This window comes from Ciconia boyciana, chromosome 21, assembly GCF_034638445.1.
Source record: "Ciconia boyciana chromosome 21, ASM3463844v1, whole genome shotgun sequence".
Taxonomy (NCBI): Eukaryota; Metazoa; Chordata; class Aves; order Ciconiiformes; family Ciconiidae; genus Ciconia; species Ciconia boyciana.
Window position 1 is genome coordinate 7,114,940 of NC_132954.1, and position 14,214 is coordinate 7,129,153.

General features: G+C 40.5%; 1 protein-coding gene across 3 annotated transcripts in view; it reads left to right on the forward strand.

Annotated features, from left to right (window-relative positions):
- The window catches only part of AGO3 (argonaute RISC catalytic component 3), a 43,067-nt gene that overhangs the window by 28,499 nt on the left and 354 nt on the right, over positions 1-14,214 (forward strand). For 2 of the 3 annotated variants that reach the window (XR_012045989.1, XR_012045990.1), the window contains exons 17-19: positions 23-124; positions 1,797-1,996; positions 2,628-2,797. Coding sequence is in view for 1 of the 3 variants with exons in the window: in XM_072885265.1 (XP_072741366.1) it covers positions 23-124; positions 1,797-1,996; positions 2,628-2,736 (411 nt within the window). In the remaining 2 variants the exon portion in view is untranslated. Of the gene's footprint in view, positions 1-22; positions 125-1,796; positions 1,997-2,627; position 14,214 lie in introns of those variants that run through there. The other variant, XM_072885265.1, reaches the window with a different exon arrangement.

The following is a 14,214-nucleotide window of genomic DNA, read 5'->3' on the forward strand; positions in this document are numbered from 1 at the left end:
TTTAACAAAACCTTTTCTCTAGGTTGGACGAAGTGGCAATATTCCAGCTGGAACAACTGTAGATACAGACATTACACATCCATATGAGTTTGATTTTTACCTCTGTAGCCATGCTGGAATACAGGTACGATTGTTTCTTTGTAAGTAAATGTGAATTTAGAACATGTTGTCTTTCTCCTTTTTGTGATGCTTGTGTTTACAAACAGTTATTTAGTAGGGAAATATCATTTAGCTCAGTTTTATCTGAGATAGCACGTTATTGTGGGACTAATAGTATTATTTGCTTAAGAGGTGGCCTCTGCTACACCTTTAAAACTTGCATTGATGGTAAGTCATGCTTTTTTAAGTTTATTTTAAAGAGGTCACTGTATTTTGTAACTTTGTTATTTCTGAAAATAAAACTTGCTAGTTTTATGATTTATAGCCACAATGAAATGAACATTGAATCAAGTTTTCAAATGTAAACAGTTTGAAAGGCTGAAGGCAATGTTTGATTATTTGCTGACTAAATGCAGACTAGTGAATTACAGGCTGTGGAAATTAAATCCAACGATGTGGTGGTATTGCCAGCAATATGGTGGAGAGTCAACTTAATGACAAAAATTGTGTCAGGATATTGCTTAAAAATGGAAAAAAATTAACTCTTGAAATTTTTATCATGTGAGTCTGACTGCATTGTCCTAAGTTTTGTTTGGGGTGGGTAGGCATGTTTTCTTTTCCAGTTTTGAATCATTGCAATGTGTTTTATTCAGGAGTTCAGCACTTCTGCTTTTCTCCACTTACGTGTCTGTCTATATGCTAGGTCTGGGCAAGCTAGTTTTTGGCCCCTTGGAAAAAAAAAAATAGTATCAGTCTAAGTTGAAGCAGAAATGCCAGATGTAGTTGCAGCTCATTGTTTTTAATATAGCAAGCCACAAAGAAGTCTCAACTACATTGATATTTTATATATATTTTTTTTTTAAAAAAGAGAGACTTCTATCCTGGCTAAAATACAGCTATTGTCCTAATTCAGTTCCACTGTAAGATTTAACTCTAGCGTATCACACCCTTTGTGGGGGGAAGCAGAAGGGGAGAGGAGTGTTCACTCCAAAAGTGTCTTTCAAAGTAAGTGCAAGTCAATTAATAGAGAACTTCTGAGAGTTCCTAAGAACCGTACTCAGTATTTGGTACTTGTTAGTCGTCTATAAGGAAACGTTAAAGTACTGATGGTGAAAGCATCTATCTGGGGGGAACCTTGACACATGACTGACATGTAAAAATCTGATTCAGCATAATGCCAAAGAGCAACGCAACTCTGGAACCTGTTGGAAAGGTGACATTGTGTGGAAGTAAGGAAGTGTATGTTTTTGTGTAGAACTCTATAGGTAACTTCTGAAATACTGGAGCGGTTTCTAGTGTTTGTACTTTAAGGTAGGGTGCTAAGGAATTGGAAGGAGTTAAAAGCAGCAGTTGTTTCTCTGGAAAATGTGTCTTGGTGAGAAACAGTTTTAATTGAAGGTAGTTAGGAGGTGGTATAATCATGCTTCAGTCATGTTTGGAGCAGGTTTTGATCATTGAGGGTTATCTAGAAGGCATGTGGGTTTTTTTCCAAGCAAGAATAATTAGAGTAACATAATCATGTAAATGGTAGACCTCTTATTCATCTTTAAATACATTTAGGGCTGACATAAGACTGAATTTGCTTTGGCTGCTGTTACATAGGAGTTTAGACTAGGTAGTCTGGCCCTTTCTGAACTTAATCTGACTTGATTGTATGGAAAAGCCAGATAAGTGAATTGATGTTCCCTTCTTCTTAGGGTACCAGCCGTCCCTCACACTATCATGTTTTGTGGGATGATAACTGTTTTACTGCAGATGAACTTCAGCTGCTGACTTACCAGCTCTGCCACACATACGTGCGCTGTACACGATCGGTTTCTATACCTGCACCAGCGTATTATGCTCACCTGGTAGCATTCAGAGCACGATACCATCTTGTGGACAAAGAACATGACAGGTAAATGAAAATGTGCGCTTAAGTTTTTGTCCCCATTGGTCTTTGCTCCATTGTCAGGCATAAAGCCATCTGACTGTAGATAATTACTGCTCATTTTGCAGCTAATTTTTGTTACCTCTGGGACTAGTCTTAAGATAATCATTCCTGACAGCTGCTGCTCAGTTTCAGACAAGAGTGGGTTGGTGGATTCTACTGCATAACACTCAGATTAAAAGAATTAAATTTAGTTTAATAAAGTATTCTGTTATTACTTTGATGTGGTCTGAGGGAATCAAGCCACACATTTAGTTTTTTGCATTAGAATTAGAGTAGTCATGAATGAAGCAAATGTTAAGTGCCTTCCACTTACCTAACTCTGCTTTGTATGTCAGAAGTATTTTGTAACCTTCAAGCCATCAATATATTTGTAACAGGCTTATTTTTAGATGAACAAACTGAGCAGCTAAGGTAAAGGGATTTGTCAAAAGCCTTGAGGTTGCTGGGTGAACAGACAAGTAGATTTTTCTCCGTATCCAGTTCTATTACTGTTGCCATGTTGCTCTCCTAAATGTTGAAGAGATGCGAAGGTGGCTTTTTGATCCGAATTCATATGATTTACAGCCCTGCTTGCCTTTTTCTCGTCTTCTTGCAGTGCTGAAGGAAGCCATGTTTCAGGACAAAGCAATGGGAGAGATCCACAGGCCCTCGCGAAGGCTGTACAAATTCACCAAGACACCTTACGCACGATGTACTTCGCTTAAGTCAATAAAATGGGAGCATACTCACTGAAAGGAAGAACTGAAAAATTAAGCCACATACAATGTATGTTTCCAGTGGGGTTGGTTTATGGGGTGTGCCTCTGATCATGCTGAAGTTGACACTGTGCAGGGGCGAGAGGCTAACCCTTAAATTGACACAAGGAAGATTGTTTACTTCATCGAGGAACACAGCACTATTATGCAATATGAAACCAGCCAACTGCTTTTTTGGCGCGGTCTCCTGTAGGAAGCACCGCCATCATTTTTTTTTTTTAATTTCTCGTAGTTTAACCCTCTTATGCCTTTACCTCAAGTTGCTCGGCAGCACAACTATCTTTGCAAAAAAAATAATAATAAAATAAAAAAATTAATGGTGTAATTTAAAAAAAAAGCAAACCACCTTTATAGGAACAATCACAATGATTGTTTGGGGGAGGGAAGTGTGCAAAAAAAAGAAAAAATTAAGTTTTTTACCCCACTGCATTGAGGAATCTTTCTCTCAATATTGCCATCAAGCATTCGAATGTGAACATATCCAAGTACATTTGAATGTACAGCACTAACTCAAAAAAAATTGAGGGGGGAAGATGTTTTGCACACTAATCCAATAATTTGAACATAATTTAGCCAACTGCTGCCTTTGTGTCTTTCTTCACAGCTTTGGAGTTCTCAGCTCCAATAGTTCCCTTTTAAAAAGCAAAGAAGCTAGTGGTATTATGTGCAGGCAGTAGTGATCCAAACTCTTCTTGCTCCCTGGTGAATTTACTAAAGCTGCTGTTTTACCTAGTCCAAAAGTTTCAATTATTTTCTATCTGGCAAGTCAAATATGTCGAAGCTTCACGTGAGATCAGATGTCCCAAGTTTTATGGGATTACATATAGTAAACACCAGAACTGAAACTTTAGAGCTAAGGTCTTTTTGGAAAAAAGAAAAATGCTAGTTTACTTGCTGCCTCTCACACCTTAATGTGATTTCATATGTATGTGTTTTTGAAGTTTAGCTTCCTTTTGTTTCTTTTATATTTATTAGAGTAATAATAATGCTTTAATTTAATTATTACAGAACATATGGTCAACATCAACTTTTATTTTTTAGAAATGTAACCATGTTTATTTTTAAAAAAACTGACAACTTGTTTTGCTATCTTTTAGTGCAATAAGCGTTCTAAAGGAAAACTGTGTCCATTGAGCTGTGCTAAAGCAGTGTTTGTACCACTAACTGTGGAAGAATGGACACCTCCATGATTTTAAAAGGACAAAGTAAAAGCCTTAATTTTGAAAGGAAAGTTTTATAGTCAGAAGGAATCTTGAATTTTCCTTTTTTAAATCAAAAAATAGCAAAAATGCTTCTAGAATTCTGCAAGCTTTACTCGTCACTGCAGTATTTTGATTTAACAAAGGAATTGGCCATATTTTTGGCTTTGAAATGTGGAGGATATTTGAATTAAACGGAAAGGGTTTTTTATTAAGATCTAAGTTTTTACATGCTTAGTTAAATCTATTTGACATCAGTAAAATGTCTGGAATTAATAAAAGTTTTTAGGCTTTTTTCCTCTTTGATAATGACTTTCCTTTTAAAATTAAGTTATTGGTAACTTCATTTCACTTTGCAAATAAAGAGGGCTGGGATAGTTCTAACATGTTAAATCACTGAAATGTGAAACAAATTAATGGGACTCTTTCATTCCACTTTAAAGGTAAAACAATATTTAAGATGTCAGAGACGAGCATTTATTCAATGAGGGGACTGGGGAGTTTTGCACTTTGTAAACTCGTGAACTGCATTTTTGACTGTTTTTATTTGCACTGGTTCATAGTATATATACTGCAGATCGTTTGTATGGGCATTGCTGTTATCCCAGCCCTTCTGAACTCCACCTGCTCTCCACATGAAAACCAGTGGGTTGGTATAAGTAGCTTATCTCCTGTCATTCTCATGAAATCCGCTGTTTGCCAATATACTGTATTTTGAGCCTAAAATCTGAGCCCGTTTTGCTTCAACAGGCATGAATCTCCCCCATTTTTTCTGCCAGAAAACAAAGTACTGTATTTTGTGCATTTGTATATTGTATTGAAATGTATGTAGTGCTGTTCACAACACTGTCTCCAAGAGCTTTACTAAACAGTTAGTGTATATACCTATTTTATCTCCCAATATCAAGGAAGATAATGTAAAAGGACTAACTCTGCAAAGTTAAAATTGCACTGGAACTAGTTGTGACGGTGGGCAGTTGGCTAGTGGCTTGGGGGTCCCCGGAGAGGAGGTGGGAGGGTGACGAAGGGAGGCTCGGCAGACCCGGACGTGTCGGAGAGTCTCTGGGGTCCCGGGAGCCGCGTGCCTTCGTCAGCTGCACCCGCAGAGCCGGGACCGGCCCAGCCACGCTCTTTGACTTCTTAATGCACTTACCTTTCAGCGCCTTCAAATAAACCTGCTGCAGGGAGGTTGGTGTAACTACATAATCTGAGTGAGATGGTTTCCGAATAAGTATCTCAAATGTTTTTCTTGGTCTGTGACCTGACAGGTTTCTCTCAGAAGCACTCTAGCTAGTAGTTCTGTTTATAAAAGGTTCAGGTTAGGCTTTTTACAGAAAATTGTTTTAAAATAGAGAATTTTTTTAAAAATAAATATTTTACAAAGACTTCTCATGGATTTCTGGCGTTTAGATGAAAATTGCTTTTTAAAAAAGTCTTTTAACACTCCTTTCAGAGACGCTGTACGCTTCTCATCCTGCCCACGCTCAGTGACTATGATTTGAGAAGCTTTTTTGCTTGCTACTTTCACCAAAATAAATTAAAGAAACTTCATTGGGAAAGTGACTTAAATTACTTGTCGAGCTAGCATTTTACCTGGTTTTCATGTGAAGAGTATTTGGAAGTTTTAATCTCTATTCTTGGTTTTGCAAATATCTACGTAAAGTGCCGATACCTATTTGTATTACAATATCAAGTTACTGGCGTTGTGAGGGCCACACATTTATGATGCTGTAGCTGCTATATTTATTTAAATGGAGATGGACAATTACTGCACTAAGGAATGAGGAGATAAGCAAGGAATCAAGGTTAGTTAGATATCTTGTTTTTTTCAAAAGAGAATTAATGGTGTGAAATATCAAGTGTAACAAAGGGTGCTGTCATTTTAACTGAGATTAAATAGCCAGATATTCTTCCTTTGTTTAAAAACATATATATTTTGATGTTTGCAGTTTGGGGGTGGGGGGTCGGGATAAATGGTACCTCATCTGTGGTGGCAGTTTCCAGTATATTTTCAGAGTATATGGATTTCTTTTATTTTTGTACCTGCTCTCCTTTAAAAAGAAAAAAAATCTCAAATTTTATGTGCTGTTTGGGGAAATCTTGAGTGGCATACCAGATCCCCTCTCTTGCTGGGAGCTGTCTGTATATAGTCCAAAGAGGGACGTGGGCAAAGGCTGACGGTTCTACTTACTTTGCAGACATACTGGCCTCGTTCATACGCCTATCTAGAAAAATGGTTCCTGTCTCCTACGACACTGTACCAGTTGACTGCACCGAGACCTCGCTTGTACTTAACAAGTGCCACTAATTGCTTCCGTGGTGGGAGCACGCACAAGGGCCCCAGCGCTGGGCTGGGGAAGGAGCAGCCTTAGGGTATCGGCCACACGAACCTGCGGCTGCAGCGCTGGTACAGTGCCAACAGCGGGAACCGCTCCCCGGGGCTGGCGGCAGCGCTTCTCCTAAGCTAGCAGAAAGCCTTGCCGAAACCTGCGGTCTAGCGACTGGTAGACCCGGATTTGGAGAGAAGTGGAGTGTTTTGTAGTTGAGGCGCTAAACTTGCAACATCTGCTAACAGAATGACTGACTCCACTGTAAGTAGCTTTTTTTTTTGTAGGGCACTTCAGCTGTGGCCATTTTACTCAGGATCGCTGTATTACTGTTCGGTGTGTAATCTGGTTAAACACGTCCAAAAGCTATTTTTATAGGGTTCATTCTGGCATCCTTTTGGAAGTTTGTTTGGCCACAGAAATGGTTTTCAGGAGTAAAATGGGTTTCTGGAAGTTGTCAGTCAAGTTATTTCAAGATGCTGTTGGTCCTAAACTATTTTCACTTTTTCACGTACGAATTTTTGTCCTATAAAATGCTTAACATAAGATACCAGATAGTCATCTTCTGTACAAATTCCAGCTACGAATACTGGTTTTCTACTAGTCTTGAAGTCCACTCTGGTGAAATTCCAAGCTCAGCCTACACTTAAAGCTTGAGGCCTTTTTTTTTTTTTACACTTTCTTCATATCTTGTCCTCTTTTGATATTTTCCCCGTTTTTGTGAACTGAGGGTTTAGAACCTTACTCAAAGCACTTTTATAACCAAGGACTCAAAAGCTCAGATGATGTACATTGAAACTATAAATCCAGTTTTCAGAGATCGTTATTTCTAAATGGCCATCTTGGTCTCTGGGCACGCCAGGCAGATACTCTGACCCTTGCAGTGCTGTGGAGTTTCGTGGCTGCTCCTGGCAGGTTGATTGGATCCAGTGAAAAAATCCATAGGGATGTCAAAGGGAAAGATTCCTGTCTTTTCTACCCAAAGATGGTACTTTGGATCGATGTGGGGTATTAGGATATAATTTTTCTTTCGGCACATGTTTAAATAAAACTTCACTTAGCCATTTCACTTAGTGATTTTTGTAAACCTGAAAAAATAGTGGTTAGAGCTTGAGCTAATTGATGCTTTCTGCTAGTAGAAGACTTTGTACTTTCAGTAGTTGAGGTATGAACGAGATGGGTACAGGATCCTACGCTTTACCTCCCTAGCAGAGTCTCAAGAATCCTGATCTCTAGAACACTAAAACAAAACCGAATTGTTGTCCCCGAGTAGGCAAAGGTGCGTATGGAGGGGAAGGAATCGCAAGGGAGAGGCTCGTGAGGGAAAATACCGAAGCATCAGTTTTACAGAAACAAGGGTGTTGATGGAGAGGCTCCATCCGCTCTCCATCCCACGTGCCCTGGCCTTCTCAAATCTGTCTGAGGTACCCCTCACCTAACACGGGTAGTTACCGTAGGGTCCTTTTAAAACAAAGCAGTTCCGCTGTTTAAAACTCGAAGTGATTTTTATTTTTTTTAAGCAAGACAGTCCTCAGAAAGTGCCTTTTTAGAAGATGGTGCTGTAGATTTTTATTTTCCAGTTGTACGTGGCTGAAAAATTAAGATAAATTATTGAAAATGCCAAGTGTTTGATGGTATCTTTTAGGTACTTTCAAGCATCAGCTTCTCTGAGTCAGGACCAAGAATAACCAGGAAGGTGTTTTCATTTGGAGGGAGAGGCATTGAGGAGCGATCACCAAATTCGGCTGGTAGGCTAGGATCGGTTTTGATTTAGTCAATGCAATTTACCTCTTCACATTGAGGGGGTGTGGGGTGGGGGGGGTGGTGTAGGAGGAGCAACAGCATGGGACTCTTGGGGCGATGTAATTAGTGCTGGAAGGGAATCCATAGCTATTGAAGGATGTTGTCTCTTAGATGTAGCAAGCTCCCAAAGATGAAGTAGACAAAGCAAGCTGTCTGAAGACTTAGGAGATGGTCAGTCCTGCTGCGAGCAGGCCTCACGCGGCGTGTGTGTTTGAAGGAGCGGTGTGCGTGTACCAGCGGGCTTCTAGCTGGGAGTTTGGATACTCTGGATGAGAACAGCCTGGGGGGGTGATGCTGCCCCGCTCCAAGGGGGGAAGAGGGTGTGGGTCCATGGTGAGTTTGGTGAGCATTCCTCCCGTCGGGAAAAGCTGTAGACTAGACTATTAAACACTGCACCTCAGTAACCTTGTAATGCTGCATAAAGTAATAATAATAGCAAAGTTCTGCTTTGATTACACTACAATGTGCTTGCACATGCCTGCAAAAAATACACACTTAACTTTCATTTTTGTAATGGTCTTAATAGCAGTTATCAGACTTTTTCTTTTATGATTAACCTTGTCCTTTATTGTGGTGTTCCTGTATATTTATTGGTAATCTGTGTGCAGCTCATAGGTCTGTGTGTCTGGCCTGTATGTTGCTTTTAACGCTTATTTTTAGGTGGGAGAAGTTCCTGAATGTTTTGGTTTTCTTCTCCGAAGTCAGCTTAACTAGTCACGTTTGAGAGGAGACTTAATAAAACAGCTTGACAGACAGACTACTTTAATTGGTACCTTGTTTCTTTAAGTTTAAAACTAAAATGACTTTGTGTTCATTTTATTACTGTTCATACAGTATTGGGCATTTCAGATGTAGAATAACTTGATGTCAGGATATTTTTGAATATCAGGAGCTTAAGCGCAAAACTCCCACTTTAATCGCAAGTGGTATCTTTGCAGGAATATGTTCGTGTCCAGCCTTTTTCTAGGAGTAAGCAGAGCTTTTCGACATCTATTAATTTGGACACGATCAACGAAATATTTAGGGTGTACAGTCCCAGAGCGGGGCGGTGACCCCTGTTTGGAGCTGCCCGCACCTCTTTGTCGGAAGGGACGGTCAGATGGATGCGCAATATAGCACTCCCGCTTACGCTAACCCACGGAGACTATGAATCAAGGATCTTTTTGCTGTGTAGATTTCTTCTGATTCAAGTTAGAGAAATGAACTGATGTTTCTTGTAGTTTGTTACCAACTTTTTTTTGTCTTACTACAGTGCCCAATGCCACTTTGCTGGTATTGAAGCTTGCAATGATGTTAAATTATTTTGTATTCCCAATTTCTTAATGTTATTAGGGTAGGATTTAGAAAGCATTTTTTTCAGTCTAAATTCTGAGCCAAAACTGTGTCTTCTATCCCTTTTAGTAGTAGGCGTTTTTATCTTTTAGACTAAAAAGGGCCAAAAATCTTGCACCATCAGCTTGTTTGCAGCAATACTCTCCATCTCTTCTCTTGCCTATCAACCAGCTTATTTTCTATCTGCATTTAGCTCGTACTGAAGCTGTTGACATTTAGAAGGAAGTTGCTGCCTCTTTCTGTCAAAAGAAATTAAATGGACTTGCATCTGACGATGCTGGTTTCTGTTGGGCACAGATCTCTTCCTAGAAGTCTCGCCTTGGGGATGATGAAGCGTAGCACACATGGGTTTAATTACAGTAGAAATGTTCTGTATGTTTCTGTTGCATTCATTGGAGGGTGCGTGACGTTTTAAAGTATCCAATTTAAATACAAGCTAATAAGCCGCTGAAGATGTAGACACTCTAAAATACTTCAAATCTAAAAAAAAAAACCAAAACAAACCAAACAGGAAAAAAAAAAAACAACAAAAAACCAAACAAGAAAACCAAACCAAAAAAACCCAACAACCTAGTGTGCATGGATAGCTTTAATTCATCCTCCTTCCTGGCAAAGTTTGAGACTGAGGATTTGCTGTAATTGATGCTACTCGTAGTAAATTGTGCTGGGATTAATCCTAAAACTGAACTGACTCAGCTATATGTTTTATGAAGAGAAGTGGTAGTGGTGACTGTGCCATTAAACTGGTAGTAGAAAGCTCTCAAAAATGCAAGGAGGAAACTTGTCTTCATATTGAAAAAGCTGAATATACTGAAACAAATCTTATGCTGCTAGAGCCTTGTGAACCTGTATCTCTGCATCCACAGTTGACCCAAAAAGACCCCACATGACTGCTTCAAAAACTAATACCTGAGGGGAAAAGCATTTTCCTGTATTTTTTAAGAGTGCCTGTTCACCTCCTAAAGGGACTGTGCTGAGAAGCAGGTGGCAGTGCCTGTAACAGCTCTGTAGTTACATCAGACTAACCGTGTTTTGTATCTAAACCTTGAAGCTACCTGCCTTGGTTCAACACAGATACAAGTTCCAGTAGATCGGTGCTATTTGAAACAACGGAGCCAAGGGGTTTTGCGAGCAATATCCGACCCCTCCATAAAACATAGATGCTCTGATAGATTTCTGGTTGCAGTTTTCACGCAGTTCACGCTGAAGTGTGCCTGGCTACCAAGAAAAACAGCTGGAGGCAGTTGTAGAGTTAATTTTGCTGTAGCACTACAGTTGCTCTGCTCTTCCTCACTCTTACCTACCTCCCTGTTCCCTTACGCAGGATCACTCTCCCTCCACTGCCTATATAGAATTAGCCGTGTCGAGGACGCTGTAGCTGGAAGGTGAATCGGCTCTGGACGTGAGGGGTGGTGGTAGCGTGACGGCGATGAAAGCAGCTGCCTGTAGAAATAAAGCACTGGGTAGGAGCTGGGTGATGTCAGGAGAGCTGTGGTCAGCTCGAGCCCTTCAGGGAGATGGATGGGAACGTCAAACATTAGCTTAGGTGTCCTGAACTGTCTGTGTGGGACTTGAACTCATTGACAGCAAGCATGTGCCTTTTTCTGATCGAGAATAGAAGCTGGAAAAACTTGTGTTTGCATTGGTAGTATGGTTAGCATTTTTCTTGAACTGTTTTTAAAGCTTGAAGTCCTTGGTCAGAATGGAGTTGGTTTTGCATTGAGTTACTTAATCAGCGAGCCCTGAATTATTTGTGAATCGGAACTACCCAGAGAGGAGAAGCTTTTAAAAGAAGTGGTTTCTGGAGAGTAATGTCATCAAATAAACATACTTCCTGGTAGACTTGCAATTTTTTAAATAAAATTTAACCTTGATATGTTTCTCTATCTAATGAGAATCATTAATTCTGCCTTTATTTGAATGTTGCCTGTCCAGTAATGTCTTCACTCTTCACTGTGCTCCTGCAGCTTCCCACACGCTCCATTGCTTCTTCCCCCTTACCCCCTTTGGTGGCTGTAAGGATATGAAGAATGTGTCCAGTGAATGTCGGGGAGCAGTGCAGAGGTCTGATTAAGTGGGAACGTGGAGGTGAGGATTAAACATCACAGGTAGTCCTTCAAGAACCAGTTTGCCAGCAGCTGAGGGTAGCGATGTCTACGTACAAAATCGTGTGGTCTCTTGGGTATGGAGTGAGTTAGCAAAGTGGAACGAGGGGAGAAAAGATCCCCCTTCCTCTGATGCCGAGGTACTCGTGGAGGGAGGGCTGTTGTAGACAGTGTGCTGCGCAATAGTAGGCGCCTGTGTCCTTAGATGCTAGTTTGGGCTTAAAGCTGCTAAAAAACTGGATTTTCAGACCGAAATGAAGAGCTTTTCTGATAGGTTATATTTGATGGAGTTTTGAGATATTGATGAGTTATCCAGCCAGGAGCTCTGGTATCAGCGCTGGCTCTGACATGGGTTCCCCCTCTGACCTTGGGTAAATGATTCTGCCTCACTTTTCACCCTATCTAGAAAACGATGATGATTCACATCGCCTTACGAGCGCTAACTATTAGGTGTTCTGAGGATGAACCATGTTGTGGAAGTGCTGAATTCTTGATACAAACCTGTGCACCTTCTTGTAAGTTTGCATCTTCAATTAATACAGCTCTGTTTGGAGTCTGTGCGACGGGAGCCGGTGCTCTTTACGTACATCTCATCGCAGCTCTGCCCGAGGAAGGCCGTTGGCATTGGTCCCGCGATGTTTACCTGTTGCTTTCTTTTAAGATCATCCATTTGTTGCAAAACAGACTGTCAGAGGGCAAGTTTATTTAAATGAAAGGTTTTTTTCATTGCTGAGAATTATATATAGGTCTTTCAAACACATTTGGCGGGTGGAAAATTAATACCTACTGTAATACTATCTAGCAACACAGAAAAATATGACTATATGTTGAGTTTAGGGCTATGCTAGCCCATAAATCGTAGGTCCACAACCCATTTTGAGTACAGGTGTGCAAAAATTAGCTATTACAATAGTTACTAATAAACTTTCATTATGCTTACACTTGCAAATCTCTTACATGTATTCAAGACCAGTTTCTTTGATAGAAAATCCATGCCTTGCCGGTTAGTGTTCGCTCAGACACATTAGCAAAGTAATACCCACTGGAGCAATGCTACGTGTAAAGAACCTTTTGAAGTTTTTGAACCTGATGGTGTGCCAGCAAAGTGGAAACTTGAGTAGTGCTCTTCAGCTGGTGAGGAGAATTGAACGCCAAGAAAACTTGGTGAGAGGAAGACTGCTAGAGATGAAGTTTGTCTTCGGACTTCTGGCAACTTTGCAGTGAAGAAGGGCTTCTTCTGGGTACTCGGTTTTGTAAATCACTTTCCTCCTGTGGCTATAGTTTTTAGTTTTCTTTGGACTTGATTTCTATTCATCGAAATGTTCTCATTTCTGCAGTTTTCAGTGTTGAATCTAGCCTTGAGACAACTTAATGTTGATTTCCTGTAGAAAAACCTGCTTCTAGAAAGTTGCATTTTGTGTCTGTTTTGCAGGCAGTTTTGAAAAGCTAGCCTCGGCACAGCAATAGAGTTGGCAGGACGCATTTTTGGTCCGAAATGTTGATTTTACAGGCTCGTTGCCCAGCCCCTATTGCCATGGCCAGCGACACTGGTGTACAGACCTGCGTTTCACGGGTTAGGTGACACGCTTTGGGCTCGCAGGGTACAGATCCTCCTGTCTGTTATATTCCTGTTTCTTCCCTCGGTGTAAGCAGTTAAGCTTCCCCAGGTAGCCTATTGGTGGATAAATAGTGTTGTCGCTTGTCATGGGGAAAAACTAGGCTGTTGACGTGTCCTGGAGGCGTCTGATCGTAGATAAGAACATTGTCTATCAGCAGGTGTTACTTCAAAGCTTTCACGGTAATTGGTAGCATTCGGTTATGAGCCGATATGGGTATTAAAGTATCTTCAGGAGAATGTGGCTCAGGTGGCATAGTGTGTGCCATAAACATTGCTAGTGATCAAGCTGTATTTGTTTAGGAGACTGCTGGAAGCAATGTCATGCATATAAATTTGCGTATTTAATACCATATGTTTAAATTGAAAAAAAAATATTGTGCTGTTTGGGATTCCTTTTCAGAATAAAATTCTAATAAACCAGTCCGGTGGATTGAGATTCCCTTCTATGTGTACGTCTTGCTCTTTCTCATATGCTGGTAACTGCTCCCCTCTCGTTTCGGTGTTACCATTGCTTAAGCAGGAACGGGAATGTGTTCCCACCGTGAAGGTACTGGGGGTTTTCAAAGCAAGAGGGAATTGTTTCAAGAATAAAGTAGAGCTGTGACTTGAGACATTGCACAAATAGATTGTAGACGGATGGCAAACAAACTGGTAAAAGCCTTTATTTTTACTTAACCATCTTGACCATGTGTGCCTATTTGTATCGCGGATGTGGGCTGCAACCATGTGGGGTGGGAGGGAAACCATGTGTCGGCGTGTTTTGAGATGTACTTGCTAAGCAGAAGCGGTGTCCTCTGCCCGTTCTCCCTTTCCGGACGAACTGTTCTTGCCAAAATTTTCTACCTGTTGCAAGAGTTGCTTTCTTTCCAGCACAGTAAAATGTCAACTTCTTTCACTGTTCCTTCCCTCTCGTAGGCATCTGTAACCTCTGTACGACTGTGTATAGTACACACAACAGTCATCAGATCTCTGCTGGCTTTAGATACCATCAAGTTGGGTGTATTGTAAACGAACCGTATTCATTTGAAAAATAAATTTTTTTG